This window comes from Phyllostomus discolor, chromosome 8, assembly GCF_004126475.2.
Source record: "Phyllostomus discolor isolate MPI-MPIP mPhyDis1 chromosome 8, mPhyDis1.pri.v3, whole genome shotgun sequence".
Lineage (NCBI taxonomy): Eukaryota > Metazoa > Chordata > Mammalia > Chiroptera > Phyllostomidae > Phyllostomus > Phyllostomus discolor.
The window spans coordinates 75151307-75179201 of record NC_040910.2 but is presented as its reverse complement, the minus strand read 5'-3'; the positions used below and the strand labels follow the sequence as shown (position 1 = coordinate 75179201).

Sequence of the window (27895 nt, the reverse complement as noted above, 5' to 3'; positions counted from 1 at the left end):
GTTATCCTTCTTTCTCACCCCTTTTGCTCACCGTGCTGTCCCATTGCTCCCCATATCATCACATCTCATCTTCATTGCTCTCTTCCCAATCCTGCCCTACTGCTTCCCTTCGTGTCCTTTCCCCTCATCTTCATTTCAGCTCATTCTTACAGTTTCTTGGCTTCAAGAAGGGATCACAGAGAAGCCAAGCTCCAGGTATACCATGGGACAGTGTTAGGAGTGATACAGTAGAGGGACATCAGAGCAGAACTGCCAGGACAGGTTAGTAGCCTTCCTGAGGAGGGTGGAGAAAAGACACAAATTGGGAATGGATGGTTGAAGGCTGGAGGAACTCAGGTAGAGGGAATGTTCTGCGTGGGAGTTGTACTGATGTATAACTAAGAAAATTCAGAAAGAAGCATCACTCCCAGAGACTACATTTATGGATACTTTCTGAACTAGGAGGTTTGGGGGAGAAATGCAGGACTCTGGAGGAGAAGATTACAATGGACATCCTACAGTGTAAATTCTAAGGACCTGATTGGAGTAATAATGCTTACTTTTTCAAAGGCTTCATCGTATATGCGAGAATGGTGACTCACTTAATAAGGGAGAAGATATGGCAGAGGATGGAGAAGAAACATGCCTTTTTATACCTGCAGATATGCCACGTATGTATTGATGTAGCTTTTATGTAACAGGCTATTTCCCTCTTTAGATCTTACCTGTCCCCTAAACATCCTATGGGATTTTTTGTGCTAGTAAAGAGAAGAAACTGATTTTCTTGGAGGTGAAAGGTGAACCATAGAATAGAATAATCCTTGGCACTGGTTCAAAAGAGTTTTCTGCGCCCTGATCTGGAAGGAATCTACCATTTCCCATGAGAAGAAAACTTCACAGTGATATTCGTGATTCTTTGGGCTGTGATTAAGCAAATAGTCATTACTTTTAGGTTACTGCTGCCCAGACCTACCAGCCTTCCAAGGCTTCGATGCTGCCGGGGAAGTGAGCATAGCTGAAAACAACGTAGCAGCTTGCTGGGGTAGGGGGCCTTGCTGGGAAGATCCTAACCCCATTTCCCCTTATCTTACCTGTTCTTCTTAATAGCACATATCACTATAGGATGTCTCAAATATGATGTGTGTTTATTTTGTCACCCTTCATTAAAACGTGAGTTGTACAAGTGCAGAGATTGTTCACCAGTGCCCAGGAGGAGTGTTTGGATCATACAAGCAAATCAATAAACATTTGTTTCCCAAGTAAATGAATAGATTATGTAGGGATCCTTTGCTGGACAGATACATAACACAAAATTTTCCAACATCACAGTGTATAAATGAATGGTTTGTAATCATTTCTCCAGGTTACTGCTTTGATGGAAAATTTCCCTCAACTCAGAAAAGGCAGGAAAGGAGAGGCATTATCAGCCTATCACTGCTCAGGTCAGTGACCACTTCCCCATGAGCACCCTCCACAGGGCACCCTGCACATCAGGGTTTCTAAGGCTATAGACAAGTGGGTTCAGCATGGGGTTGATAACTGTGTTGAAAACCCCAACCCCTTTATCCTTGTCTGAAGACTCCTCTGAACCTAAACGCATGTAGTTGAAGATACCAGTTCCATAGAAGAGGCAAACCACAGTGAGGTGGGAGCCACATGTGGAGAAAGCTTTCTTCCTGCCTTCCACTGAGCGGATTCGTAAAACTGCAGCTGCCACGTGGGTGTAGGAGGTGATGATGAGAACCAGAGGGACACCTGCCATTAGAATACACATGACAAAGAGCAACAGCTCATTGAATTGGATGCTGGAACAGGAGAGCTGGAAGAGCTGTGGGAGGTCACAGTAGAAGTGATTGATGACATTGGGACCACAAAAGTTGAGGGTACTAAGGGCAATAGTGTGGGTCAGTGCATTGCTGATGCCACAGGCCCAGGACACAGCCACCAGTGATGACTGGACTGTCTGGCTCATGCGGGTGCTGTAGGTGAGGGGCCGGCAGATGGCCAGGAATCGGTCATAGGCCATGGCTGTCAATAGGAAGCAATCCATCCCAGCCAGAAGGTGGAAGAAGAAGAGTTGGGAGAGGCAGGCTTGATAGGAGATTATACGCCTATGGGACAAGAGGCGATCCAACATGGCAGGGACAGTGACAGTGATACACCCAACATCCAGCACTGACAAGTTCCCCAGGAAGAAGTACATGGGTGTATGGAGTTTGGGCTCGACCAAGATGGCAGCCAAGATGCTCAGGTTGCCCCCAACTGAAACCAGGTAGGCAAAGAGGAAGAGCACAAAGACAAAAGGCCACAGCTCTGGTGTCTCCACCAAGCCCAGTAGAATAAACTCAGTGACAGCAGTTCCATTTGCCTCTGATTCTGGCTCCATGAGAACCTGTAAGAAAACATCCCAGTGTGGATGCCTCAGTTGACTCAGTGTATTTATGCAACCTGAAGGTCTACAGCACCTGTGTTCAGAACTCCCAATATGTTCCCAGCTTTCCAAGTGATGATTTTACCTCACCCCCAGCCACGTCTCACTCTCTGACCTCCCATCACCCCAAATTCCTCAGCTGAGATGCCTCAAACCACCAATACTTGTTCACCCCATATTCTCCCTATTAGAAGGGTCAGAACACTTGGGAAAAATACATTAATCCTTGTGACTGTGGATATTAGACACTTTGGCCAAGTTCATTCCTCCAAGGTGAGGGACATACTCTCAAACACAAATGCAAAATTCCTTGGTCAGTAAGTTGCCAGTGTCTTGTTTTTAATTAAGCCTTTACACTGGACTTTGAATGACAGCTTAATAAAATAACTTTTCTTTTTATAGTATCTGTTACCTGCTTCAGAAGTTAAAATTATAGGGTGACCTGTGGGTGGCTTCCTGCTAGGGGAAGTTCCTTTTCTGCATTGCAAAATTACTTTTCTGCATAACCTTGCACTTGTCCTTGACTTGTGCATAGTAGGTACATTGACCAATAGCTCTAAGGAGAGGTTCCCATGTGAAGCAAGTGCATACATAGAAAGCCAGAATGACCTAAGATTTTCACATCTTATAATAAACTCCTGGTCAAAATACATTACTGTACATGTATCTTTTTATTTTTAAGCATTTTTAAATTTTTTTTTTTTATTTTTAGAGAGAGAAGGGAAGGAGATAGATAGAGAGAGAAACATCAATGTGTGGTTGCTGGCGGTTATGGCCTGCAAACCAGGAATGTACCCTGGCTGGGAATGAAACCTGCGACACTTCAGTTCGCAGCCCGAGCTCAATCCACTGAGCTTTGCCAGGCAGGGCTGTACATGTATCTTTATTGCCCATGGAATAAGCAGAGCTACATCTTCACTAAGAGTAATGATATTTCCCTGCAGGGAGTACACTAGATTCAGAAGGTGGATGTAGCTGGAGTGCAGTGACTCTAACAAAAGGGAACAGCAATGAGGGTCTGTGCTCAGTGGCTAAAAAGGTGGACCTGGTGATCTCTAAAAGGGCCTTAACATTCCAAGAGCACCTGATTGCTGAGATGGTGGGAGGATTCCCCTCAGGCCTGGCCATCACTGAAAAGAGATAAGTGCCTTCCCAATTGACAAGTCAATGGATAGATAACAGTGCTTTACATATATTATCATATTAAAGGACAATTAACTACTGTCTTTTTCCCTTTAGGGTCCACTTGCGCACAAGCATTAGATGGTGATCCCTGATTTTTTACCCCTTTATTCCCGCTATTTTCTCTCCCTGCACAGGCCTCCTTCCAACTCCTAGACACCAATTGACTCAAATACTAGCTGCTGAATGACTTCTTTGTGGAATTATTCCATCTCAAGAGGATCTCTGTCTCTCTTTCTCTCTACCCTCCCCCCCTCCTCCTTCACTTCTCCCTCCCTCCCTCTGCTACAACTACACATTATTTCAGGGAACTTATCACTGTGTACCTTCTAACTAAGTCACTACTCTAAAAAGCATATCTCCCCTACTTCTCCTTAAGACTGATTCAGTTTTCCAACAGCAGTACTTACCATAAAACTTCACATATAGTAGGTAGTCAATATTTCTCAAACAAATAAAGGACAGTTTAAGTGTCCACACGATATCAGACAAGGAAAGCTCTATCTAGTATGAACTGGAGTAGTCATTGAAGACTTTGTGAACATAATGAATTAGAGCCAGACTTTTATGAATCACTATGACTTAGTGGAGGGATAAAGGCAAGTGCCAGGTGCAAGGCTGCTGCAAGGACTACAGCTCTCCTGGTTCTGAAGGAACAGGCAAGGCATGTAACAATCCATATACTGGTATATTTCTTTCCATGTAAATCACCCACATAATAAGGCCCTTAGGAAGGGTATACCTTCTAGACAACTGAGTTATACCCAGGAACAGAAGAGCAGCAAACAGCTGCAGCCAGTCCTAGCATGGCCTGAAGCACAGCTTGCTTGAAATCAATGGGATTCTGGGATGACCTCTGATTGACCAGAGACATCCAGAGTGTTGAAGGGTTCACGGTGATGCCCATCATCCGGAGCCCTTTTGTATTACCATTCTCAGGGCTTTGTATGAGCCCAGGTCCTCTTCACAGAGCTAAAGAACCTTCCTGCTCTGAAACTGCACCCCAGTCGTCCCTGCTCTCAGGGATAAAAATGTTCCACAAGGACTGGAATGGTAATAAAGGCTCAAGGCTGCCTGATGAAGTCAGTGCCAGTATCAGGCAGTGAAGTAGATTTAGCAAATTCCTTCACACTCTCTCCTACAAGTACCAGAGGGCAGGCTGGTTTTATCCAGGAAAGGGGGGCATAGGCACAGGGGCCCAGAGAGGATGCAAGCCTCTGTGTTATCATCCCACCTGTTTTCCCCAAAGTCTCCTCTTTACAGGGGCATCAGCTGCACCCTGTGTGAAAGTGAGATCCTATGGCAGCAGGAGGGCAGTGGATGGGCCCCTGAGGATACTCACCCTGGCATGGGTGGAGAAACCAGGGAGTCCTCTTCAGGAAAGAAGATGAGGAGCTGTGCAGAGTCAATTATCTACTCAGAAAGAAAGCAACTGTATAGAGGAAAATGAGGAAAAACAAATTGATTTCATCTTTAGCCCAGGGCCCTAGTCACTAGGTCTTGTCCCCTGGGGGTGTCTCAGAAATTATCCCTCCCAGGAAAGAAGAGACAGGCAGGAGTCATCCAAGATGTTTTCTAAACAGCTCCAGCCCTTCATGAATATAGCAACAATGTCTTACATCTGCTTGTATTTGGTCTTTCTTTAAAGAGACCTCAACTCTCCCCCAGGCATTATGACAGGTAGTTCTGGCAGATGATGTAAGTTTCCCCTAATCATGGGTTGCTGAGGTCTGTAGAGCTTGTCCTCATCCCCCAAGTCCCCCAGGAAGCCAGAAGGGCAATTGAGACCAGAGACAGGTTCCCTAAGGCAGGGCTTGCTTTGGCAGAGGCCAGCCCCATGCAGGGCCTTCCCAGAGGAACAAGCTGGTTTTCAGATTGGCCTTAGGTCTGAGATTGAGGTGGGGTGGAGGAGAGGCCAGGAGAGAGACTAAAGAGAGAAACCTTCCTCAAGCCCAGGTCCCTATGAGTTTTCAGGAACGTGGTACCTCCCCTTCAGGGCCTTGTTAGTGGGGGTGGCCTGGGACTGTGCCTCCTGGGCTCCTTTGATCATCCTTGAAGGGGTGACAAAGAGCTCTATGGACCTAGAAGCCTAACTGGGGGCTAACATAAAATTGTCTAGGACAGACCCTTAGAGATGGGGAGGTCTTATGCAGGCTTCAGATTCACAAACAGAAGATGGGGAAAGGTGGAGGAGTGTGTTCCCCCAAGTCCTGTACCCACCAGTAATTCCACATCCCCCATCCCCCAAGGGAGAGGGCTCTCTCCTCTCCCACCAGAGAAGCCTGATGCAGTCAGAAATGCACTGTAGACAGACTTGATTTTTCGATTATGAGTTGTTTGAACTTGTACAAGCTGCTGCACCCTTCTGGGCCTCAGTTTCCTCACCTGTGAAATGAACATATCTTCTATCACAGAACATTGCTGTGAAGGTTATTAATGAACTAAGATTCACTAAGATACTAATAGAGGTTCAAGAAGACATCAGCATACCAACTGGTAACATTTTTATGAGTGCTTGCCACAGACACAGGGATGCGCTAAGAACCTTGCAGCTCAAAGTCCCTATCCATCCTCACCACAACTCTGTGAAGTAGATTACAGCAGACAGAGCCAATGTGCAGACTCACATCCTGCTCAGCCATTCTTCTGATTTCATCTGTGGCCGGGGTGGAAATTTCCCTGCATGTTTCTGCTCATTGTGAGTTGACAATGTTGCCACTTTCCTGGAATCCTCTGATGCCATGAACAATGGGGTTTGGGGGGTTTCACTAGGTCTGAGCACATCTGGAGTTCTGATGGCAGAGGACACCTTGAAAATGGGAGACAGGAGCCAATGGATAGATGTCCCACTGCCTCTTCTTCAGACAGTTCTGGGAGGCATTCTGTATGCTCTTGCACAATCCAGTCCCTGTAGTCCATAGCAGACACCTCAGGAATGACCCCTCAGTGAGGAATACTCCTTCCTACTTTGTCTTGCTCTGTCCATAACCTCAGTCTTGCTGCCTGGAACCACCTTTCAAATAAATAAACTTCCTCTTGCTTCCTGAAATGACTTCCCATTTAAACTACACTTGCATCTTGTGTTGGGCTGTGTTTGGTGGGAGGGAACCCAGTTCTGACACTTGGTGCTTGGATAGCCCTAGGAAGCATATTTTCCAGATGAAAATCTGGAAGTGGACCATTCACCACTGCTTGGGTAAGTGGGGTTGGTGGTAACTCCTAGCATAGTTACTGAGACTTGCTTGTGGAAGACTGGGGTGAGGTATAGGTGCAAGACAAAACACAAGGTTATGTGTTAACACCAGCACATTAATAGTATGTGAACCATGATAATTCTAAGAATAGTGGAGTTTCAAGAATAAAGGGTGGCCTTTGTTAACTTACTCCAAAGTCTTGAGGAAATAGAATGATGGCCCCAGGTCAGCCAACTATCAATTCAGAAGTATATTGTGGAAGCCAGGATACCTCTGTGGCAAGATTTAATGAGACATTAATCTTCTGCTACCACAAAGCAGACAGTGCTGGGAATCAGACCTTGGAGCTAATCGTAAGGGTGGCAGACCTGCAAGGCATTATGAATGTACGTGTAGCTTCGTTACATCTCCTAAGCTAAATCCAGAAACTTGATAAGGAAGGAGTGAGACCTTGAGTCCTGGATAGGGATGTTTGACAAGTTGAGCACTAGAATTTTGGACCCTCAGACCCTCTTGAACTTCACTGTCAAAAGCATCCCTGTCCCCATGCTAGAGAAAGTCCACTTCCTTTTGCCTGAAGACCATAAAAAGATCTTATATGAAGCAGATGCCTTAGAAGGTGATTCTTGTCCTCCTCAAAAGCTTCTCCCATTTCTCCCCAGTGCCTTCAGAAAATTTTGGGTTAGGCCTAAGTATATTCTGAGAAAGAAAATGTCATCTATAATCCAAGAGGAAATAATTTACTCACTGAAAAGAATTCCCATACCTGACTGAGGTAGGCTGAATATCGGCCCTCAAAGATATCCAGGCTCTAACTCCTCAAACCCACTTCATATGGTAAAAAAGAGTTGGCACATTGTTAGGGGCCTTCATCTGGGTAGCGTATCCTAGGTTATCCAATAGATCCTGAAAGTAATTCAAGAGTCCTTACAAAAGAGAGGTAGAGAGATGTTACAGAAGAGAAAAAGGCGATATGGTGATGGTAGTGGGGTGGACTGGTGTGGCCACAAGCCAAGGAAACACACAAGCCACTACAAGCTGGAGGAAACAATGAATGGATTCTCCTTGGAACCTTCAGAAAAACTTTCCCAGCTGACACCTTGAAGTTAATCCTGTAGGACTTGTTGTGGATAGGCCTCCAGAGCCATGAGAGAACAATTTTCTGTTGTTTTAGGTCACCAAGTTTATGTTAATTTGTGATCAGAGCAACAATCCCCTTCCTAATTCATCCTGGGAGAAACTGCAAGTTCCTCCTGTTTATAGAGGAGCAAGATGGGAGTGGATTATGAGGACTGAAGGAGCACGTAGAACATTAATGTTAAATTGGGGGGAGTTCATTGACATGGTAGCACTTTGCAGAATTCAGGATTTAATATTTTGGCCAGGATGCCTAGAGGTTGTCCCAGTACACTGCTGAGATGTCCCTTCGAAACTGGATTTTGGTTATAGGGTCTCTGCAAGAACCACAGTCAGACGAACCAAGTTTGGCAGGCCTACCTGTGAAAGCATGTCTTCTTCCAGGTCAGTGGGTGAGCAGAAGTGCTGCTAGCCTGTGGTTCAAGGGCAAGAACTGGGTTATGGGGTCACTTCAAAGTCTACAGTAAGGTCAGTGGGCCTACCTCTGGAAGCACAGAGGAGTGTGTCTTCTGACATGTCCCTGGAGAAGTAGGAGTGTTCCTGGCCCATGACTAAAGCTGTTACAGCCCAATTACAGGGCCCTTTCAATGCCTGCAGTTGTGCTGAGGTTGGAGGGCCTGTCTCAGGGGCATGAATGAGTGTGGCTTCTGCCCTGTCCGTGGTTGGGCAGGTGTGGTAGCTAAGAGGGGCTGGAGCTGAATCATGGGCTCCCACAGCATGCAAGCCAGGACCTAGGATGGTAGAGCTGTTCGTGGGGCTGTGGCTGAGTTTGCAGGGATCCAGGGCTTTGTACAGGTCTGGCAAAGACTACTGTCAGCCAATTAGCCACCTTGACACCAGCACCCTTCTCAGCACAGCCCTCCTGGGTCTTGGGTTGTTCTAGGGTGTCACAATCTCCCAGCTTGATCCTAAAACTCCCACAAGGCAATTTGGTCTCAATATGGCTGCCAGGTATTGTGGCTATGGGGAATATAAGTTGAAACTTCCTTTTGTGTCATCTTATTGGCTATTATAATGAATATAATGTCACACATACTATATATATATCATATATGTACATGTGTATATGTACTATGGTTTTGGTTGATGTTTATCAACTGGGGAGAAGTTAGAACATACACAAAAATAAATGTTAATGTATTCAATATTTCATGTAAAAAGAAATTTTAAAGTACTGGAAAAAATCACTGACAAATACTTATATAGCATTTTTATGGAAAAGTCACTGTTTCTAAGCATGATACAAAACAAGATAAAGTTCACAGAAATGTCAAACTTAATTTGTGAAAGAGTCATCCTGAACAAAGTTAAAGACAACTGGGAAATTGGGAAATATATGTGGAACATATACGGCAAAGAGATACTGTCCCAAAACATGAAGTGTTTCTACCAATCACTAAGATAAAGATACACTACACGAAAGGGCCCAAAGTACTTCAGTAGGCAATTCTGAAAGAATAAATATTGGCAATAAACACATGTAGAACATCTATCCAACAATAAATAAAAAGTTTCAACTGTAAAAATGGTACAGTGATTAATCAAATTTCAAAGTTTTATTTGTAACACACAGTGAAGTCAACAAATGAGGTCATGAACATTCTGAATCTGCCCTTACATTTGCCCTGGAAATTCCTCAAACTCCCAATCAAGTTGTAAAATAGAGCACAATTTTTGGCAAGTAGAAAGGCAGAATATTTGCAAGTTTTTAACTTCATTTCCTTAAAATGGGTTCCCCACCACACATAAACACATACATTACTTTCATGACTTTAACTAGTGAAAATAATTTCAGAAGCATGGAATGATACATAAATAAGAGTGTTATTCCAGTATTATTATCAGTTACAAAAAATAAAATGAAAAAGGAATAACTCGAATCTCATCAATATAGGTTTAGTGAAAAAGATATAGTTTATGCATGAAATAAAATAGAATGCAGCCTTTAGAATAAACAAGTTAGATTTGTGGCTTGACATGTAAGAATTATACTTTGTAATGTGAACAAGGACCAAACCATTTACAGGAAAGTGTGGTGTTTTGATAATACACATGTGTGTGTGTGTGTGTGTGTGTGTGAGCATGTGTGTATTCACTTGTCTGAAAGGCTAAACACCAACTATTACCAATAGCTGTCTTTAAATAAGAGGATTATGGTCAACATGGTATAAAAGGGCCTTGGTGACATTCTCTATTGCTTGAACTTCCACATCGGGATATATGACATGTAGGATGAAATTTTTTAATAGCAAACATTTCCAATTCAGAATAAAAAAAGCAAAGACAAATTCTGAAGGAAAACGAAGAAAGTACACATTGTTAGGAAACCCTGTGATTCCAGAGGGTGGACAGACTGCTAGGAATTCATGTCCTTGGTCATCCTTTGTAATGCTGAGCCCATGGATGCATTGCATCCAGTGGTGATGTTGCCCCAGTCCTCCCTGGAGGCTTTAGATCAGCGTCCACATGGCCAAAATACCCAAGACACAGGGACTTTTTGAAGGAAACAGAAAGCTCTGCTCTGCCACAGGGTTAAATGCTGGTGGGTAGAAGTGATGGTGGCAGATGCAGTCACTCTTCCGGGTGAACAGAGTGACACAGTTTTTCTGTTCATTCAGATGAGTAGAATTGGAGATTAGAGGTGGAAGAATCATGATGATTCCCTTGTGGCTCTGTCAAGTACAAGCCCAGAGAAGGTAAAGAACTTACTCAAAGTCAAGAGCACTGTGGAGGAGAGGAAGTGATAATGTGATAATGCCATGGTACAGGTCTTTCTCTACAGTTTTCTTGACCCTTGGAGGGATCTGGCTTTTTGTATCCTTGAAAATTGGTGACTCAAACAACATGAGGAAAGAGCCATCTTTCCCCCTGGCTTTTCACAGTATTGGCATGCCTGACCCAAAAGGCAAGGAGTAACCTGTTAAGTTGAGGAGTTAGTCACTAACTCTGATGAGATGTTAAAGAGGCAGGTGGAGGAAATATCAGCACTGTTTTCTTCTGTTTTTCCCTCTGATAAACCTATGCCCTAACATTTTAGGAACATCTTCTCTTCAGAGGGACAGAAAATGAGTTCCCTATTAATACACTTTAAAAAAAATTGTCACCTGAGGACATGCTTTTATTGACTTTAGAAAGAAGGAGAAAGAGAGACGCATCAATGTGAGAGCAAAACATTGATGGCTTGCCTCCCATATGTGCCCCACCAGGTATAGCTCCCTCAACCCAGGTACGTGCCCTGACATGAATCGAACCTGCAGCACTTTTGCTGTATGGGACAATGTTCCAAACAACTGAGCCACCTCACCAGGGCCCTATACTACATTTTTAGCACTCTTGTCGTAATTTAAAATATTATTTTACTCTTGGTAGAGTGGATGGACTACAATGATGGTATCAGGGTACCAAAACTGGATGTTTCTGGAAATTGCAGAATACGAAGCCCACATCTTCTTTCCCTGACCTACTAACTGTATTACTCCACTTCCTTCCTATTATCGGATCTCTCCATTGTTCCTCATCTCCCTAACTCTACCCTGTTTGACCCCTCCAATACCTTTACCCCTTTGCTTGCAACTCTACCCTCTTTCTCCCTATTCATCATTTTTCATTTTTATTTTTTCCTCAAACTCCCCATTTGAACCTTGTTTTATTTCCCTCTGTCCTTTCTTTTCATCTCCATCTTTCTCATCCTTTCAATCCATTTACCCCCATAAAATATCACAGAGAAGCCATGCCACAGGAACAGGCAAAGGGATTATGAGGGAAATGAATTGTGAAACATCACCGACCCAGTAGGGATGCCAGGAGTGGACACTTAGTCCTAGTAAGGAGGCTAGAAGGGAAATTCAGCTAAATGATTACTAAACAAAAGGCTGGTAAGCAGCACACAAGATAAGATAGAGTTCTAAGTTAGAGGCGTACTTTCCCACTGAAAACAGAAACTTAAGGTGAGACATCGCCAAATACAACAGACTTGTATTTACAGATATGGGTTGTATTAGCTAACACAACCCATAGGGGACTGAGAGTAAGAATTTAGAGGGGAAATTCATATGGAGTATTCTAGAGAACAGTTAGTGTTGAAATAATATTCAGATTATAAATGCTTAGCTTTTCAAAGATTTGAAACATATGAGTCAGGAAAGATGAGGAAAATTCATCATGGTATTATAAGAGGTATCATATCTGTTAATGGAGTTTCAAAGTTGTGCACATGGCAATCATGCTCTCAGGAGTTACCAGAGAACACATAACAGCACAGCTCCCCATCTGTTTCCTCTGTCTGCCAGGGCATCTCTGTGATGGGAAAGAGACGAGCCGCTCTTTCAGTCTTGTAGCAGGCTGATGAGAGAGAGAAAATCCTAACCTCTAGACCTAAGTTTTATAAACAGACCAACCATACCTGGACCTGAGGGAATCAGATGACCCCCTGGTGGGGAAATCTGCAGGGATATTTTTGGAAACCCAAAATCTAACCAACCAAAAAGCCATTCCCTGTGGGATATGAACCTGTAAGCATTCCTAGGTTTCACTTCTACCCAGCATAGGGAGCAGTTGATGACTGAAGTTGTAATTTGTCAAGTGACCTGACCTAGCATTAATTTACATACCCATTGCCTATAACTAGGCAGGGCTTCTTTGAAAAACAATAACTATTATCACCTCCAAAAAAAATTATCATGCTCAGAGAGATAAAAGCAATTCTGGATCATTTGTTCTAGCCATTGGCTCCAGAGGATTGGTCCTTATTCCAAAGGATTTCTTATTCCAAAAAGAAAAGGAGGAAGTGACACTGCACCGCTTATCAAATCAGTGACCGCTTCCCTGTGATCACCCGCCAGAGGGCACCCTGCACATGAGGGTTCCGGAGGCTGTAGATGATTGGGTTGAGCATGGGGTTGATGACAGTGTTAAAAATTCCAACAGCTTTATCCTTATCTGAAAGCTTGGCTGAACCTAGTCGCATGTAGTTAAAGATACCTGAGCCATAGAATAGAGCGACCACAGTGAGATGGGAACCACATGTGGAGAAGGTTTTCTTCCTGCCCTCCACTGAGCGGATTCGTAAAACGGCAGCTGCCACGTGGGCATAGGAGGTAACAATGAGAGCCATGGGTGTACCTGCCATTATGAAACCAACAGCAAAGAGCAACTGCTCATTGAGTTGGGTGCTGGAACAGGACAGCTGGAAGAGCTGTGGGAGGTCACAGTAGAAGTGATGGATCACATTGGGACCACAGAAGTTGAGTGTGGATATGGCCACAGTGTGGGTCAATGCATTGGTAAAGGCACAGGCCCAGGACACAGCCACCAAAATCCCCTGGACCATCAGACTCATGTGGGTGCTATAGGTGAGGGGCCGGCAGATGGCCAGGAATCGGTCATAGGCCATGGCTGTCAACAAAAAGCAGTCCACACCAACCAGGAGATGAAAGAAGAAAAGCTGTGTGAGGCAAGCTCCATAAGGAATAGCACGCTTGTGGGTCAACAGACGACCCAGCATTGAGGGAACAGTGACAGTGATACATCCAATGTCCAGCACTGACAGGTTCCCCAAGAAGAAGTACATGGGGGTGTGGAGTTTGGGCTCCACCAAGATGGCTGCCAGAATGCTCAGGTTGCCCCCAACTGTTACCAGGTAGGCAAAGAGGAAGAGCACAAAGACAACTGGTAGGAGCTCCAGTGTCTCCACCAAGCCCAGCAGGATGAATTCAGTAACAGCTGTTCCATTGGCCCCAGGTTCTGGTTGCATTAGTTCCTGCAAGGAAACATCCAAAGAGATAAAGAAGCAATTCTCCCTATTTATTTATTCAAAAATAAGAAAATACACTCCTCTCTATGGGCTAAGCTTTCCCCTAAGTTCCACCTTTCCATGTAAAGACTTTACTGCTCCCAAGGAGACACTACACCTATTAACTCTCTCACTACATTTTCCTCAACAGCTTTAGCTCATTCTCAGTTGTATGGACAGGTGACATTACCCCCCTGGACATCCCTCCCTATCTTAGCTGAAAGGATCTATTTGTAGATAATATGAAGGACAAAATCCTTGGGAAAAATCAATAAGTAAGTAGTATATTTCTGATTTAAACAAGGCAGAGTAATTCTGGAGCTTTCTCTTCTCAGAACTCATCTCCTCCCAAAATAAACAAAGCAAGAATAAAAATACAGGCTTTATCTTCCAAGAAACTAGTAAATCTCCAAAACTTTAACACACAGACTAGATGAAAGGACTTTAATAGTGGAAATCGAATAGGAGAGTGGCAGAAGGAAAAAATTCATGATTGTAGAAAAAACTAGAAAAGTACAATTTTCTATAGAAAAAGGCACTCATTAGGGAATAAAACCAAAAGCCATTCTTTGCAATAATGAGGGCAGGGTGCATAGTATGGCATCCTACCACCTGTAATCCTGAATTGGATTCAAGTAGCAGGGGAAAGCTAAATAAAGAATCTCACAGGCAAGCTGTATTTGCAGGCTGTAGAGCAAACATAAAGCTGGGGTGAGGGACAAAGAAAATACACCATTAACAGTTCTAGTTAACCATCTACATTGAATACAGACAGGGAAACACTAAAATAATGGCACACCCTTAATTTTGAACCATGAGAGTGCCAAAAAACATAATTGTTATGTTTTTTGCAAATGAATGCTCCAAATTCTGCTCTTGATTCTACAGCAAAAAGTGCAGGATTACAAGGAGCAATAGGCAGAAGAAGGATAACAGCTAGTGGATTTTAGTGACTTTCATAACAGAGTTAATTTCACAGAAAACTAAGGCTAAAAGAGGCCTCTATATAATTAATTATTCAAGAGGTAGAACTGATATATACACCTTTCCCAAGCACCCATGAAGCATTCAGCCCCCAAAGAGCACATATAAATCAGGAATTCAGCAAATTTCAACAGAATAAATGATATAGACAATAGTATTTCATCACAATCCAATTTAAAGAAAAATGGTTTTTACAAATAAATCCCAATATTTTAAAAAATCCTTAAGAAAAATTTGGACAAAAAAGGAAATCAAAACAAAAACTAAATAATATCTGGGGGGAAAGAAAATGGAGATAACAAAATCAATACACACTAGACCACAAGGATTATCACTAAATCAATGTTCAAAAGAACATTAATAGCCTTAAATAAATATATTAAGAAACAAAAGAAATAAAATTGATTAAATAATCAAATCAATAAATTAGAAAAAGAACTATAAGAAAGGGTTAGAGGTTAGTAAAAGGGTGCAAACTTTTAGTTAAAAAAAGAATAAGGTTTAAGGATCCAATGTATAACATGGAGACTATTGTTGATAATCTTGTGTTGCGTCATTGAAATTTGCTAAGAGATCTTCAATGTTCTCACCAAAAAAGGTAACAATGTGACGTAATGTAGGTGTTAAATAACTCCACTACAAGACTCCTTTCACAATGTAAATGTATGTAATCATCAGGTTGTACACTTCAAACATTAGTTTTATTTGTCAGTTATACCGCAAAAAGCTGAGAAAAAATAAAAATAAAACAATATTTTATAAGCTTCAAAAACTGACAAGTCCAGGAATAGACAAAAGGTGATATAAGAATTTAGTACGTGATAAATAAATGGGAAAATGTACTGTTCAATAAATGCCATGAATGGGGGTAATAACATAGCTATCTGGGAAAAACATAAGTTGTGTACATAGTTCATACATTTTGCAAAAAATAACTTCTAAGTGGATCAAACATTTAAATGCAAAAATTAAAATTATTGGGGGGATGGAGAATTTTAATAGTGTAAGGATGGCTCAAAATATAGAAAAAAAATAAAAATAACCAAAATTGATTAAGCTGTTAAAATTTTAATATTCTAACAAATTGGCAAAGCTAGAACAACATTTCCCAAATTCCATGTTCTGTATGGTTCCCTGTTAGGGTTGGCCACAAGGGGAATTTGCATGGTAGTTGTATGGTAGAATTGAAGAGGAAAAAGAGTAATTTAGCAATATTTTTCAAAATTACAAATGTGTGTTTCCTTCTACCCAGTAATTCCACTTCTGAGAATTTATCCAAGAGATGTATGGTCACATGTAAAAAGTGACATACCATATTTTTAGGACTACAAGACTCACCAGACCATAAGACTCACCTAGTTTTTAGATGAGGAAAATAAGAAAAAAATTTTGAGGCAAAAATTGTGGTAAAATATTTAATAACCTGTGACCCCGCTCCACCGCCGCCCCCCCACACACAGCAAGCCAGGTAAGCTACATTCAGACTATAAGATGCAACCCCCTTTTCCTCCCAGATTGGTGGGGGCAGGGGGTGCATCTTATAGTCCAAAATACAGTATTTGTGAGGATATTTGTTACAGCATTGTTTGTAATGGCAAATAATTAAAAATAACTGTTCATTATTAGAGGACTGACTAAACTCCTCATGGTATATCCTTACAAAAGAATACAGTGTAGAAAACAGCTCTATCTATGTTAATTTGAAAGACATCAAATCCATATTATTAAATGTAAAATATAACTTGTAGAATGAATATAGTATGCTTTGGTTGGCAATGAAAAGGAGAAGAACACACACACGCACATGCAAACTAATGCTGTACAATGTAATATCTTCATATTAACACACACACACATACACACTCTCACACACACAGAAACATGGCCTGAGGAAATACCAAAGTTTTTGGTAATTTGAGTGACAATATGGGTGATTTTTATGATCTTCTTTCTACTCTTCTCTACTTTCTGATTTGTCTACAATTACTAGATTATTTTAATAATATTTTCATGAAGTACCACCTCCTGAGCATGATCGTGACATGCCTATTATGTCCCACATCACAATAAACTAACTGAACAAAAGAGAAATCAGAAATCCTTCCCCTATGATTTCCACTGGGCAGGCCACCCCAACCTCCTCCATACTAACAGAATTCCTGGGAGCATTCCCAGATAATAATCATAGCTAATAGTTACTGGTTTGGTCTAGGTACCGTATACAGTTCTAAGTGCTTTACATGTATTAATTCATTTATTCCTCACAACTTCCCTATTAGATGGATACCATTTTTAATCTGTTTTACAGAAAGAACATGTCACATAAAGCAAGAGGCAGAAGCAGGATTTTAACCCATGTAGGCCAGAGTCCCTATTCTTAACCTTTACACATACCATTGCTCTAAGAAACCCAAGATTTCTCAAGGATCATAAAGCCTTGTCCTTCTCTTGCAATTCTCTCAAAATCTGTTTCTGACTCATGACTCAGAGATCCACTCCCACAACCAATAGCTGTACCCTTGTTGATCCCAAAGTCTTGCCTTTTGGGCTACAGTAGCTGAAGTTCAATTGAGTGTCTTGGGTAGATCATGGTCACAGTCAGCAACTGCCCCTCATCCTGATTTCCCTTTTTATTTTAACCTGCATCATCAGATTGCAAACTTCGTGACTTCCTATATTTCTACCTTTACTTATGCTATTTCCTCTATATAGAATATCCTTCTTCCAAAATCACATGGTCAAAGTCTTCAAGACTCAGCTCAAATGCTCCCTCCTCCAGAAATACCTCTCTGATCTGTGCCCATTTTAAAGACACAGTTACATCTTCAACATTCCCACTGTGCTTTGTCTTGTACATGGCACTCACCACTGCACCTTCTGGCATAATCATTTAGTGACCCAGTGTAGTCCTTCCAGTCCAGTTTAAGGAGGAGATTCATGTCTGATTCAACTTTAGGAACTATATGCATAAATTCATTTTAGTTATGTATCATTCATAAATAAATGAATATGTTCTGGCAAAGAAGGCATCATTGTGGCCTATAGTAGTAAGGAAAGGGTTTCTGGGTGAGTGGGATTTGTGCTAGATTTTGAAGAATCGATATGCTTTGGAAGAGGTGAAGAGTTGTATGAAAGGCACCAGGTTAGTGCTATAGAGATGACGCCTCCTTTGTTTGTCTAGATGGGGCATGCAGTTGTAACAATCCATACACTGACACAGCTTTTCATATAAATTTCTCATATACTTTCTGTAATCAGAGAAATATTCCTTAAAAATAGTAAGTCATGAGCTGCTGGCTAGTCTTTAATCAATAAGAGATAAATCTTACAGAAAAACTTCTAAATTCTGAGTTGTCCATTGGACTCTCCATCCAGGACATGTGTGCTAATGAAATCACAAGAATGATCATTGATGAGGAGTCCCTTCTAGATCACTCCTACTCTTGAGGTCCTTCTCCTGCAATTCTGTTATTCAGGCTTTCTATTATGCGGTGACCACTTCCTGTTCTGAAGTTCCAGGGGGGTCCTTTTTGCACCAGATGGTTGGTCTTAGGGACCTGGTCAGGCTGCCCAGTAAGGAATGGGTTCTGAGCAGGGACATTGAACATTGAGTCTCATCCCACTCGCCCCTAACAGAATAAAAAGAAAAAAGAAAACAACAAGCTTTCATCTAAAAGAGAGGGAATTGTAAAGATGCCTGGAGGAGGAACCCCAGTCTCTGGGTTATAGTCCCAGCTCTTTCACTCACCTGATATGGCATCCTGAGCAAGTCTCTTATTTTTGCTAGTGAGAGTTTGGTTGCTGCATCTGTAAAATCAGGAGGTTTCACTACTTGGTAACAACTGAAGTCCCTTCCCTGTTACATGGGAGCAGAGGGAGGGCCATGAAAAAACTCATCAATTCATCTTCTCTTGGCACATAGGCCAATGAGGTTTTATGGAAAGGGATGTATGGAAAGGGGGTGACAATCTGCCCAAGCTCAGTCAATTACTCTGGGGGCAAGTAAGGAGCCAAATGTAAGGAAATGAGATAAAGAGGGGCAGAGACCATCTCTGACATGGCACTCCTCTACAACAGTGTTATCCTTATAGGAGCTTACAATAAGCCCAAGATGGGGAAAAAAAATATGGGAGAGCTAAGGACAGGTAAATAATCCAAGCCCTAATAAATACTATAGCAGTAAAGCATTGGGGTCTCATACCTCTGTAGTGATTTAGAAAATGTCCAAACATCATCTGCACCCCCCAAATTAATCTGTGGGGATAATTAGGGCAGTTACTATAATAGGTCCATTAAACAAGGGAGCTGTTTGCCTTCCCAAAGTCACCCAGGGAGTTAGGGGTGGAGCCAGGACTAAATCTGGGTCTCTCAGTGGAAGGTTTTGCTCTCCCAGATGTCTAGTCCAGGTGTGGCCTGTGGGAGGAGACAAGCTGACTCCTAAACCTAGAGATGAGGAAGAAACCCAAGAAAGGAGGCAAACACTGGAGAAACTTTTTCAAATGTCAAATTCTTTTTTTTAAGATTTTATTTATTTATTTTTAGAGAGGGAAGGGAGGGAGAAAGAAAGAGAGAGAAACACAACATGTGGTTGCTGGGGACTGTGGCCTGCAACCCAGGCATGTGCCCTGACTGGGAATTGAACCTGCGACGCTTTGGTTTGCAGCCCGCACTCAATCCACTGAGCTATGCCAGCCAGGGCCAAATGTCAAATTCTTAATGAATCCTCAGGAATAAAGTACTTTCTCACCTGGGGCCTTGTTAGTGAAGTCCAAAGAGACTGCATCTTGGGAGTCCCATAATGATTCAGAGAGGTGGCAGAAGCACTGTGCTGTGCTGCAGGGCCCAGGGACCCCTGGGAAGTTGTACCCTGCCACAAGGTTCTGGGCCAGGACCTTAGAGGATGACAGTCTAGTGATGGAGATAAGGAAAGTAGAGAGGGTTTTGTAGTGCAGCCCTAGGACTCTCACGTCCTCCTCAATTAAATACTCCCATCACCCATTTGATAGCCTATCCTCTTCAGGAAGACTGTGGGCCTTTGTAGATGAATAGACCTGCTCTCCCAGGTATTAGCAGCTACTACACCCCTTTGGACCCCAGTTTTCTTATCTGTAGAATGAAAGTAATATAGGGATATTGCTTCAGATCGCTGGGAGGACTAAATGAAGTAATACACAAAGCTCCTACTAGGAGACCACCAATGTGTTTACTAACATAATAACTGATAACATTTATCATGTGACCCTTATATATGTATGTTATACCATACCATGAGCTTTATACACATTAAATCCTAAACAACATTGTCAACAATTCCATTTTACAGATATATAAATTGAGGTTCAGAGTGATTCAGTAATTTGCCTAAGACCACCAAGTTAGAACTTTGAGGAATTGGGGTCCAAAAGTATTTGTCTGATTACAAGGTGTGTGATCTCAACAATTATGCTATGTGACTTACTCTCCCACCTCCTTCCAATTAAGTCTTCTTTCCCAAACAATATACTTTTTGCTTCTCTTGTCTGTGATAAATATTGTTTCAAATATACCATAGACTATGCTCTAGGGAGGGGCTGAGAGCATTCAACGCTCAGTGATAGCAGCCTCAGCTCCAATACAATAGCTCAGGATGTCAGTCTGTATAAATGAGGTCGACTTCCAGCTGCTACCTCCAGTGCAACTCGCTAGCTATCACATTGCATCTGCTACTTATTCTCCCTGCATAGAATTTTTGACTTGGTGGTCTCACTGGGAGCTGTGCCTCCATTGTTAGGCTGGCACTGTGGGTGTAGGGATGTGATGTGAATGTTAAGGCTTTTCATTGTTCAGTAACATTTTCTAAACATAAAACTGTAAAAATACTATACATAAAAAGTATAAATAATAGTAGAAGCTTAAACATCAGTAAAAATCCACAAAGACATTAAGTATATGTTTAAAAATAATTCTGTGTAAAAGAGAACTACTACTGCAGTATTATATTAATGCAAGAACAAGCCTGACTATTCATTTTCAGCCTAGGTGCACATTATCTTGGTGGTCAGAAATCTTTAAGCCTTAAATCAGTACAATGTTGTGGTGGATGGGTAGTGCCACTGTTATGGGATGAATTTTTGTGTCTTTCCCCATCCCCCTCCCCACCAAAATTCAAATGTTGAAATCCTAACCCCTAATGTGATGGTGTTAAAAAGTGGGGCATTAGGCAGGTGATTAGCTCATGAGGGTGGAGGCCTCATGAATGGGATTAGTGCCCCTTAAAAGTGACCCCAGAGAGCTTCCTCACCCCTTCTGTCATGTGAAGACACAAAGAAAGCATGACCAGGAAGTGGGCCCTCACCAGGCACTGAATCTACGGCACCTTGATCTTGGACTTTTTAGCCTTTGAAACTGTGAGAAATAAATTTCTGTTGTTTATAAGCCATTTGGTCAATGATACCCCAGCAATCTGAACAGACTAAGACAGCCAGCCACCATGTACTACTGGAAGCAGAAACAAATCATCTTTAAAGAAATGAATGATCTCTGGAAAAAGATACCTCACCTGAGGTATTAAATTATTCATATAAATAACTTCACTGGAACTGAGTCTGACTAGCACACAGTCAGAGAAAGTCAGATATTTTAGTTTTCTAGAGCTGCCATAACAAAGTACTACACACTGGGCAGCTTAAAACAATGGAAATTTGTTGTCCATAGTTGGAAAGGCTAGAAGTTTGAAATCAAGGTATTAGAAGGCCTAGGCTCCCTTTGAAATCTGTGGGGGAACCTGTCCTACCCTCTTGGGTTTACCAGCAGTCCTTGGAACTCGTTGGGTTAAAACTATATGATTCCAATGTCTGCCTTCTTCACCATGTGCCACTCTCCCTGTGTGTCTGTGTCATTCCCCCAGTGACTGTCTTCTTATAAAGACACTGGCCATATTGATTAGAAGCCTACTGTACTGCAGTACGACCTCTCATCCTAACATAGACAATTACATCGGCAGCAACCCAATTTCCACATAAGGTCACATTCTGAAGTACTGAGGGTTAGAAATTAACATCTTTTTTGGAGGGCACGAGATAACTCATAACAGCAGGCACACAAAAGAACAAAACATCATGATTAAGAACAACTAGAAAAGAAAGAAAACAAAAGACCCACAAAGACTTTAGGTATTAAAATACATGGATCATATACAGCTATGTTTACTCTATTTAAAGTAATTTAAAAAACTTGCAAACACCTGCGGAACAAAAACTATGAAAAGTGACTTGGAGTAGATTCTAAAAACATCAATAGAACTTCCATTAATAAAACATATAATTACTTTAAAAACATATTGAACAGTTATGGCATCTGAATAACAGAGCAGAATACAAAGTTACTGAATAAGAATATACACTAGAAGAATTTATCCAAAATGTAGCACAGAGATATTAAAAAAAAAGAAAAATGAAGACTGTAAGAAATGTTGAGGATAAATCTAAAAAGACAGGTAAAGGGTATATTTAATTGGAGCTCTGAAAGTTGTTCAAGATCATGAAGAAAAAATAATACTTAGAGAGTATTGCCATGAGTTTATAAAAAAGGATATATCTGAAAACATAAAAATATTGAACTTCCAACTGTTGCAAGACATCAAAAACAAAGATGAAAGAAAAATAACAAATTGGGAGACGTTGTGGAATTATTTGCAAAATGTACAAAATGTATGGCCAAAGGTTCATATCCACAACACATAAAAAGTTTCTACAAGTCAATAAAAATTAATGATTTAGTAGAAAAAGAGGCAAAGGACACTGAAAAACAACTCATGGGAGGTCATGACATCAGCAAGATGACAGCTTTGGTGGTCCCAATGCTAATCCCTCTACCACAAAACAACAAAAACATTAAAAAAACAACTACAAATTGATGAAAATAACCCTGGGAAGGTTCTGACCTCCAAAAGAGCAGCCACAGAATCCCCATGGAGCTCTAACACCAGGGATGGAGGGTGGCCCCATGGTGCAGTGTAGGGAGCTTTTTGCCTGCATCATCCCTTCCCCCCAGAGCAGCTCGGCACCAGAAGGGGTCTTCTTGGAGGAATTTTACCCAATGACAGGAAAAAGGAGAGCAGGAGAACCCCAGCAAGCCCTGTCACCACTGTGGAGGTTGGCCAACTTTGTTACCAAGGATGCCCACAGTCCTCACCAGTGCTGAACCCAGCTGATGGTGCTGCCCCTGTGCCTCCTCCCCAATGCTGGACCGTCTCTGCATGAAGCATTCCTCCAGGAGCCCCCTCACTACTGTGTCCTGCTCTCTGAGACCTTGCCCTCTACTGTACAGGAGCTGCCAATGCTCTGCTCCCTGCCCTCTGGGTCCCAAGTCCCAGCTTTGCCCCACCATCGCCAGCACAAGCCAGGCTGCTCTTGTCTGCAGCATGAGTCTTAAGTAGAAGCTTTGACCAAAATGGATGTTTTTTCCAAGGAAGACACACAAATTTCCAAAAGGTACATGAAAAGGTGCTCAACACTACTAATCAACAGGGAAAGCAAATCAAAACCACAATGAGATATCACCTCATACTTGTTAGGATGGCTATCAACAAAAGACCCATTTCTGCATACCACCCTAAACCTAGCCAATTACCTGTGGTCGATACCCAGGAATCTGTGTGTTTAACAAACTCTCCAGGTGATTCTCCTGAACATTATGGCAGGCTTCTCAAACCCCAGCTAATCAGAATCAAAATTTCTAGGGGTGGGACCAGGCCCTGGAACTTCCAAATGCTCCCCTAGTGCAACCAAGGCTGAGGCCTATCACCAGGAAATCAACAAACATGTACTGGTGGGGATGTGGGGGAAAGGGAACCCTTGTGCACTGTTTGTTGGAACGTAAATTGGTGCTGCCACTATGAAAAGCAGTATGGAACCTCCTCAAAAATTTCAAAGTAGAATTACCATCTGATCCAGTAATCTTCCTTCTGGTTATATACCTGAAGAAAATGAGATCACAATCTCAAAGGGTCGCCTGCATTCCCATATTCACTGCAGCATTATTCATGATGGCCAAGACATGGAAACAACCTCAATATCCTCTGTCAGAGATTGGATAAACAAAATGTGGTATGTATAGATAAAAAATATTATTCTGCCATAAAAAGAAGGAATTATTGACACTGTGACAACGTGTCACAACGCAGATAGAATTAGATGCCATCACACTGAGTGAAATAAGTCAGGCAGAGAGAGACATATTCTGTATGGTGTCACTTGTATGTAGAATCTTTTTTTAAGCCAATTTCATAAAAACAGAGGGTAGAATTTTGGTTGCCAAGGACTAGGGTAAAGGGGAATTGGGAAGATGTAGGTCAAAGGGTTTACCTTTCAGTTAAAAAATGAATAAGTTCTGAAAATCTAACATATAGCATAGTGACTATAGTTATAATACAGTATTGTGCACTCTAAATTTGCTGAGAGTAGACTTATGCATTCTTACACACACACATACACAAGAGTTAACTGTGTGAGGTTTTGGATATGTAGATTATCTTGATCTTGGTAATCATTCCAGAATGTATATGAAATCATCACATTGTCCACTTTAAATATATTTGTCAATTATTCCTCATAAAAACTGGGGAATTTCCAGTGAGGGAATACTAACAGGTTGTATAATTCAGGTCAGACCTCTATAAAAAATATTATGGACTGGGTAGTTTAAACAACAGAAAATCATTTTCTTAGTGTTGGAAACAGGAAGTCTCAGGTCATGGTGTCTGGCTGGCAGAGAGCCACTTCGCACTGTGTCTTCACCTTGCAGTGAAGAGAAGCCCTTCTCTCTCTCTTCTTCTCTTATAATGCCATAGCCCTATTAGATTAGGCTCCCACCCTAGTTTAACCTTAATTATATCCTAAAGACCCTATCTCCACATAGTCACATGGGGGTGAGGGTAGCATTTCAACATATAAATTTGATGGGACACAATTCAGTCCACATCATAGAAAATAAACATTTGAAAATATATTTAGCCTTATGTGAACATCAAAGACATGCACATTAAAATAAAAGTTGGTAATTTTCAACCACTACATTGTAAAAAAATAGAAGTATTTATTTATAATAGCCATTGTTAACAAATGTGTAGAGAACAGGCTGTTTCACTCACTGTTGGAATAATAAAATAGTGCTATTTTTTGTAAGCTAAGAGGAAAATATTTACAAAAATTTAAATCATTATTTTACTCAACTCAAGAATCTTATTAATTGGAACTTATTTTATGGAAATTCTTGCAGGATAACAGAAACACATTTTTAAAGAATAATCTTTACACTTTACATTATTGATTATAATTGCAATAAACCTAGAAACAGTTTAAACTTCATCAAAGGGATGTGGTTAAGTAAATTAAGGTTAATGCATAAATTAACACTAGGCAGTTATTAAAGTGAATAAGGTAAGTTTTTAGGTATTTGGTTAAAAAAAACATGACATAACAAGCCCTTATTCATATGAAATATATAATTTGTTTATACTGTAAAACATGTTCATATTGATTTAAAAACTTATAAAACATGTTTATAGATGAATGAAAAACAAGACAGGTAATCCCAAATCCTCAACAGTGGTTTCTTCTGGAAAGTTTTTTTATTGAGGATGAGAACAGACAGGGTAAAGGTTTGGACTTTAATCCCACTGTTAAAATTTTGTTTTGTTTATATATTTATAAATATATTTTCTAATGAAAATTTTTAAATCAATGGATATTTCCATTTTAGAAAAAAGAAGATATCCAAAAGGAAACAGACTCTTCACTGTTAAACACCCTGGCATTTTGCAATGTAGACAGAGTACTGGACATCAGCGTCTCAAATTATACTGTACTAGGTCTGGATTCTTGTGTGGAATTCTGTGTAAGAGTAGGTTGGGGGAGCTGTTTCAGAAGAAGCTTGACCAGAGGTAATACTTGACACTAGGCTCTGACTTTCCATATTCCAGCTTAAAGAGAATCTTTGCTGGTGTATTTTGGGGGACCCAGGCAGAAAAGGAACAAAGGGTCCTGCCTGTAGAACCACCAGTCTCCCAAGATACAGAGTATTCTGGTTTCTGTCTCCATTGGAAGTGGAAAGGGTAGCTAAGAAAAATGGCAATGAACCAAGGGTGTGGCCTACAGAAGCTGCACACCCATTATCGGGGACAGCATCCTGGAAAATAAGAAGTTTCATTCCTAAGAAAAGTTGTCTAGCTCAAAGATGCTGGAAAGACAAGGACCAGTTGCTGTGGTTCTACCCTCCTGAGACACCTCTCATGCAAGGGCTCGCTTCCCCATGAGCACTCTACGCAGGGCACCCTGCACATCAGGGTTCCGGAGGCTATATATGAGTGGGTTCAGCATGGGGCTGATGACAGTGTTGAGGATGCCAATCCCCTTGTCCTTGTCCGAAGCTTCTACTGAGCCCAGCCGCATGTAGCTGAAGACACCTGTCCCATAGAAGATGCCCACCACAGTGAGGTGGGAACCACATGTGGAGAAGGCTTTCTTCCTGCCCTCCACTGAGCGGATTCGTAAAACTGCAGCTGCCACGTGGATGTAGGAAGTGACAATAAGAATCACAGGTGCACCTGCCATTAGGATACCCAGAGCAAAGAGCAGCAGTTCATTGAGTTGGGTGCTGGAACAGGACAGCTGGAAGAGCTGTGGGAGGTCACAGTAGAAGTGATTGATGACATTGGGACCACAGAAATTGAGGGTGGATATGGCCACAGTGTGGGTCAATGCATTGGTAAAGGCACAGGCCCAGGACACAGCCACCAAAATCCTCTGGACCATCAGACTCATGTGGGTGCTATAGGTGAGGGGCCGGCAGATGGCCAGGAATCGGTCATAGGCCATGGCTGTCAACAGGAAGCAGTCCACACCAGCCAACTGATGAAAGAAAAAAAGCTGTGTGAGGCAAGCTCCATAAGGAATAGCACGCTTGTGGGTCAACAGACGACCCAGCATTGAGGGAACAGTGACAGTGATACATCCAATGTCCAGCACTGACAGGTTCCCCAAGAAGAAGTACATGGGGGTGTGGAGTTTGGGTTCCACCAAGATGGCTGCCAGAATGCTCAGGTTGCCCCCAACTGTTACCAGGTAGGCAAAGAGGAAGAGCACAAAGACAACTGGTAGCAGCCCTGGTGTCTCCACCAAGCCCAGCAGGATGAATTCAGTAACAACTGTTCCATTGGCCCCAGGTTCTGGCTCCATGGGTCCCTGTAAGAAGGAACACGAGGGTAAAAAGGACCAGTGTTTCCAATTTGGTTATTCAATAAAAATATATTGACTCACTTTCATATGCCAAGCCCTTGCATAAATTCCCAAGTGTCCTAGTATTAGTTTTCCCACTCCTCAAGCCACACCTCACTCACTAACCTTCTCTGTCTTCACTTCAGTCTTTACCCAGCTTCTAGGTGAGTTGCCTAGTACCACAACTACCTTGAACTCCCCCCACCCACCTCCTCATGAAAGGTGTATAAATTTTGATTTCCTTTGTTTCTTAGAATCAAGGAGTGAGGCCCTCCTACCAACAACCTATATGAGGAGATTTGGGGGGAAAATAATGCTAAAAGTAAAAATGAACAGATAGTAAAATAAAAAGGAAATACCAAATTGATCATAAGTCCTTATAAAAATATTGCAAAGAAAGAACTATCTAGAAAATAGCTAATCAAGAAAAATGTAGCCCTGACTGGTGTGACTTAGTGAGTTGGGTTTCATCCCCCAAAACAAAAAGTCATTGGTTTGATTATCAATCAGGACACATGTCTGGATTGCTGGTCCATAGTTGGGGGCACACAAGAGGCAACTGATCGATGTTTCTCTCGTGCATTGATGGTTGTCTCTCTCTCTTTCTCCCTCCCTTCCCCTCTCTCTAAAAATAAATAAATAAATAAAATCTTCTTTTAAAAGTAGAAGGAAAAAGAAAAATGTAAAAATATACAAAATTAGGAATTGAAATGGTGGTATAATTACAGACCAAAACTAAATAATCATAGAATACTATCTGCTCCTAAATTTGAACAGTCAATTCAAGAACAGTCCCCACACCACCTACACTAAGTGAAAAAAATAGAAAAAATATTGTCAATAATGTACTTCTATGTGTAGGCCCCAGCCTCACATACTATTTGTACAAATTATGTTAAACTATCAATGTAAATAAATTATCATGTGACAAACTTTTCTTACT

The 27895-nt window shown here is 41.6% G+C and overlaps 3 protein-coding genes across 3 annotated transcripts; all 3 read right to left on the bottom strand.

Annotated features, from left to right (window-relative positions):
- Nucleotides 1-1139: 1139 nt before the first annotated feature.
- On the bottom strand, nt 1140-5161 carry LOC114515211 (olfactory receptor 3A2). Its single transcript, XM_028534549.2, has 2 exons — nt 4935-5161; nt 1140-2371 (listed from the first exon to the last, which is right to left on the bottom strand). Exon 2 carries the CDS (start codon nt 2363-2365, stop codon nt 1418-1420), a length of 948 nt encoding a protein of 315 aa, XP_028390350.1. The 5' UTR covers nt 2366-2371; nt 4935-5161; the 3' UTR covers nt 1140-1417.
- A 6647-nt stretch (nt 5162-11808) lies between these two features.
- On the bottom strand, nt 11809-18769 carry LOC114515213 (olfactory receptor 3A1). Its single transcript, XM_028534551.2, has 2 exons — nt 18447-18769; nt 11809-13681 (listed from the first exon to the last, which is right to left on the bottom strand). Exons 1-2 carry the CDS (start codon nt 18456-18458, stop codon nt 12728-12730), a joined length of 966 nt encoding a protein of 321 aa, XP_028390352.2. The 5' UTR covers nt 18459-18769; the 3' UTR covers nt 11809-12727.
- Nucleotides 18770-25800: 7031 nt separating this feature from the next.
- LOC114515220 (olfactory receptor 3A1-like) lies at nt 25801-26913 on the bottom strand. The gene has a single exon (XM_028534557.2). It carries the CDS (start codon nt 26911-26913, stop codon nt 25966-25968), a length of 948 nt encoding a protein of 315 aa, XP_028390358.1. The 3' UTR covers nt 25801-25965.
- Between the last annotated feature and the right edge of the window lie 982 nt (nt 26914-27895).

What these genes read in the sequence shown, in the direction of transcription:
- LOC114515220 (XM_028534557.2), bottom strand. Translation starts at nt 26,913, where the DNA reads ATGGAGCCAGAACCTGGGGCCAATGGAACAGTTGTTACTGAATTCATC.
- LOC114515211 (XM_028534549.2), bottom strand. Translation starts at nt 2,365, where the DNA reads ATGGAGCCAGAATCAGAGGCAAATGGAACTGCTGTCACTGAGTTTATT.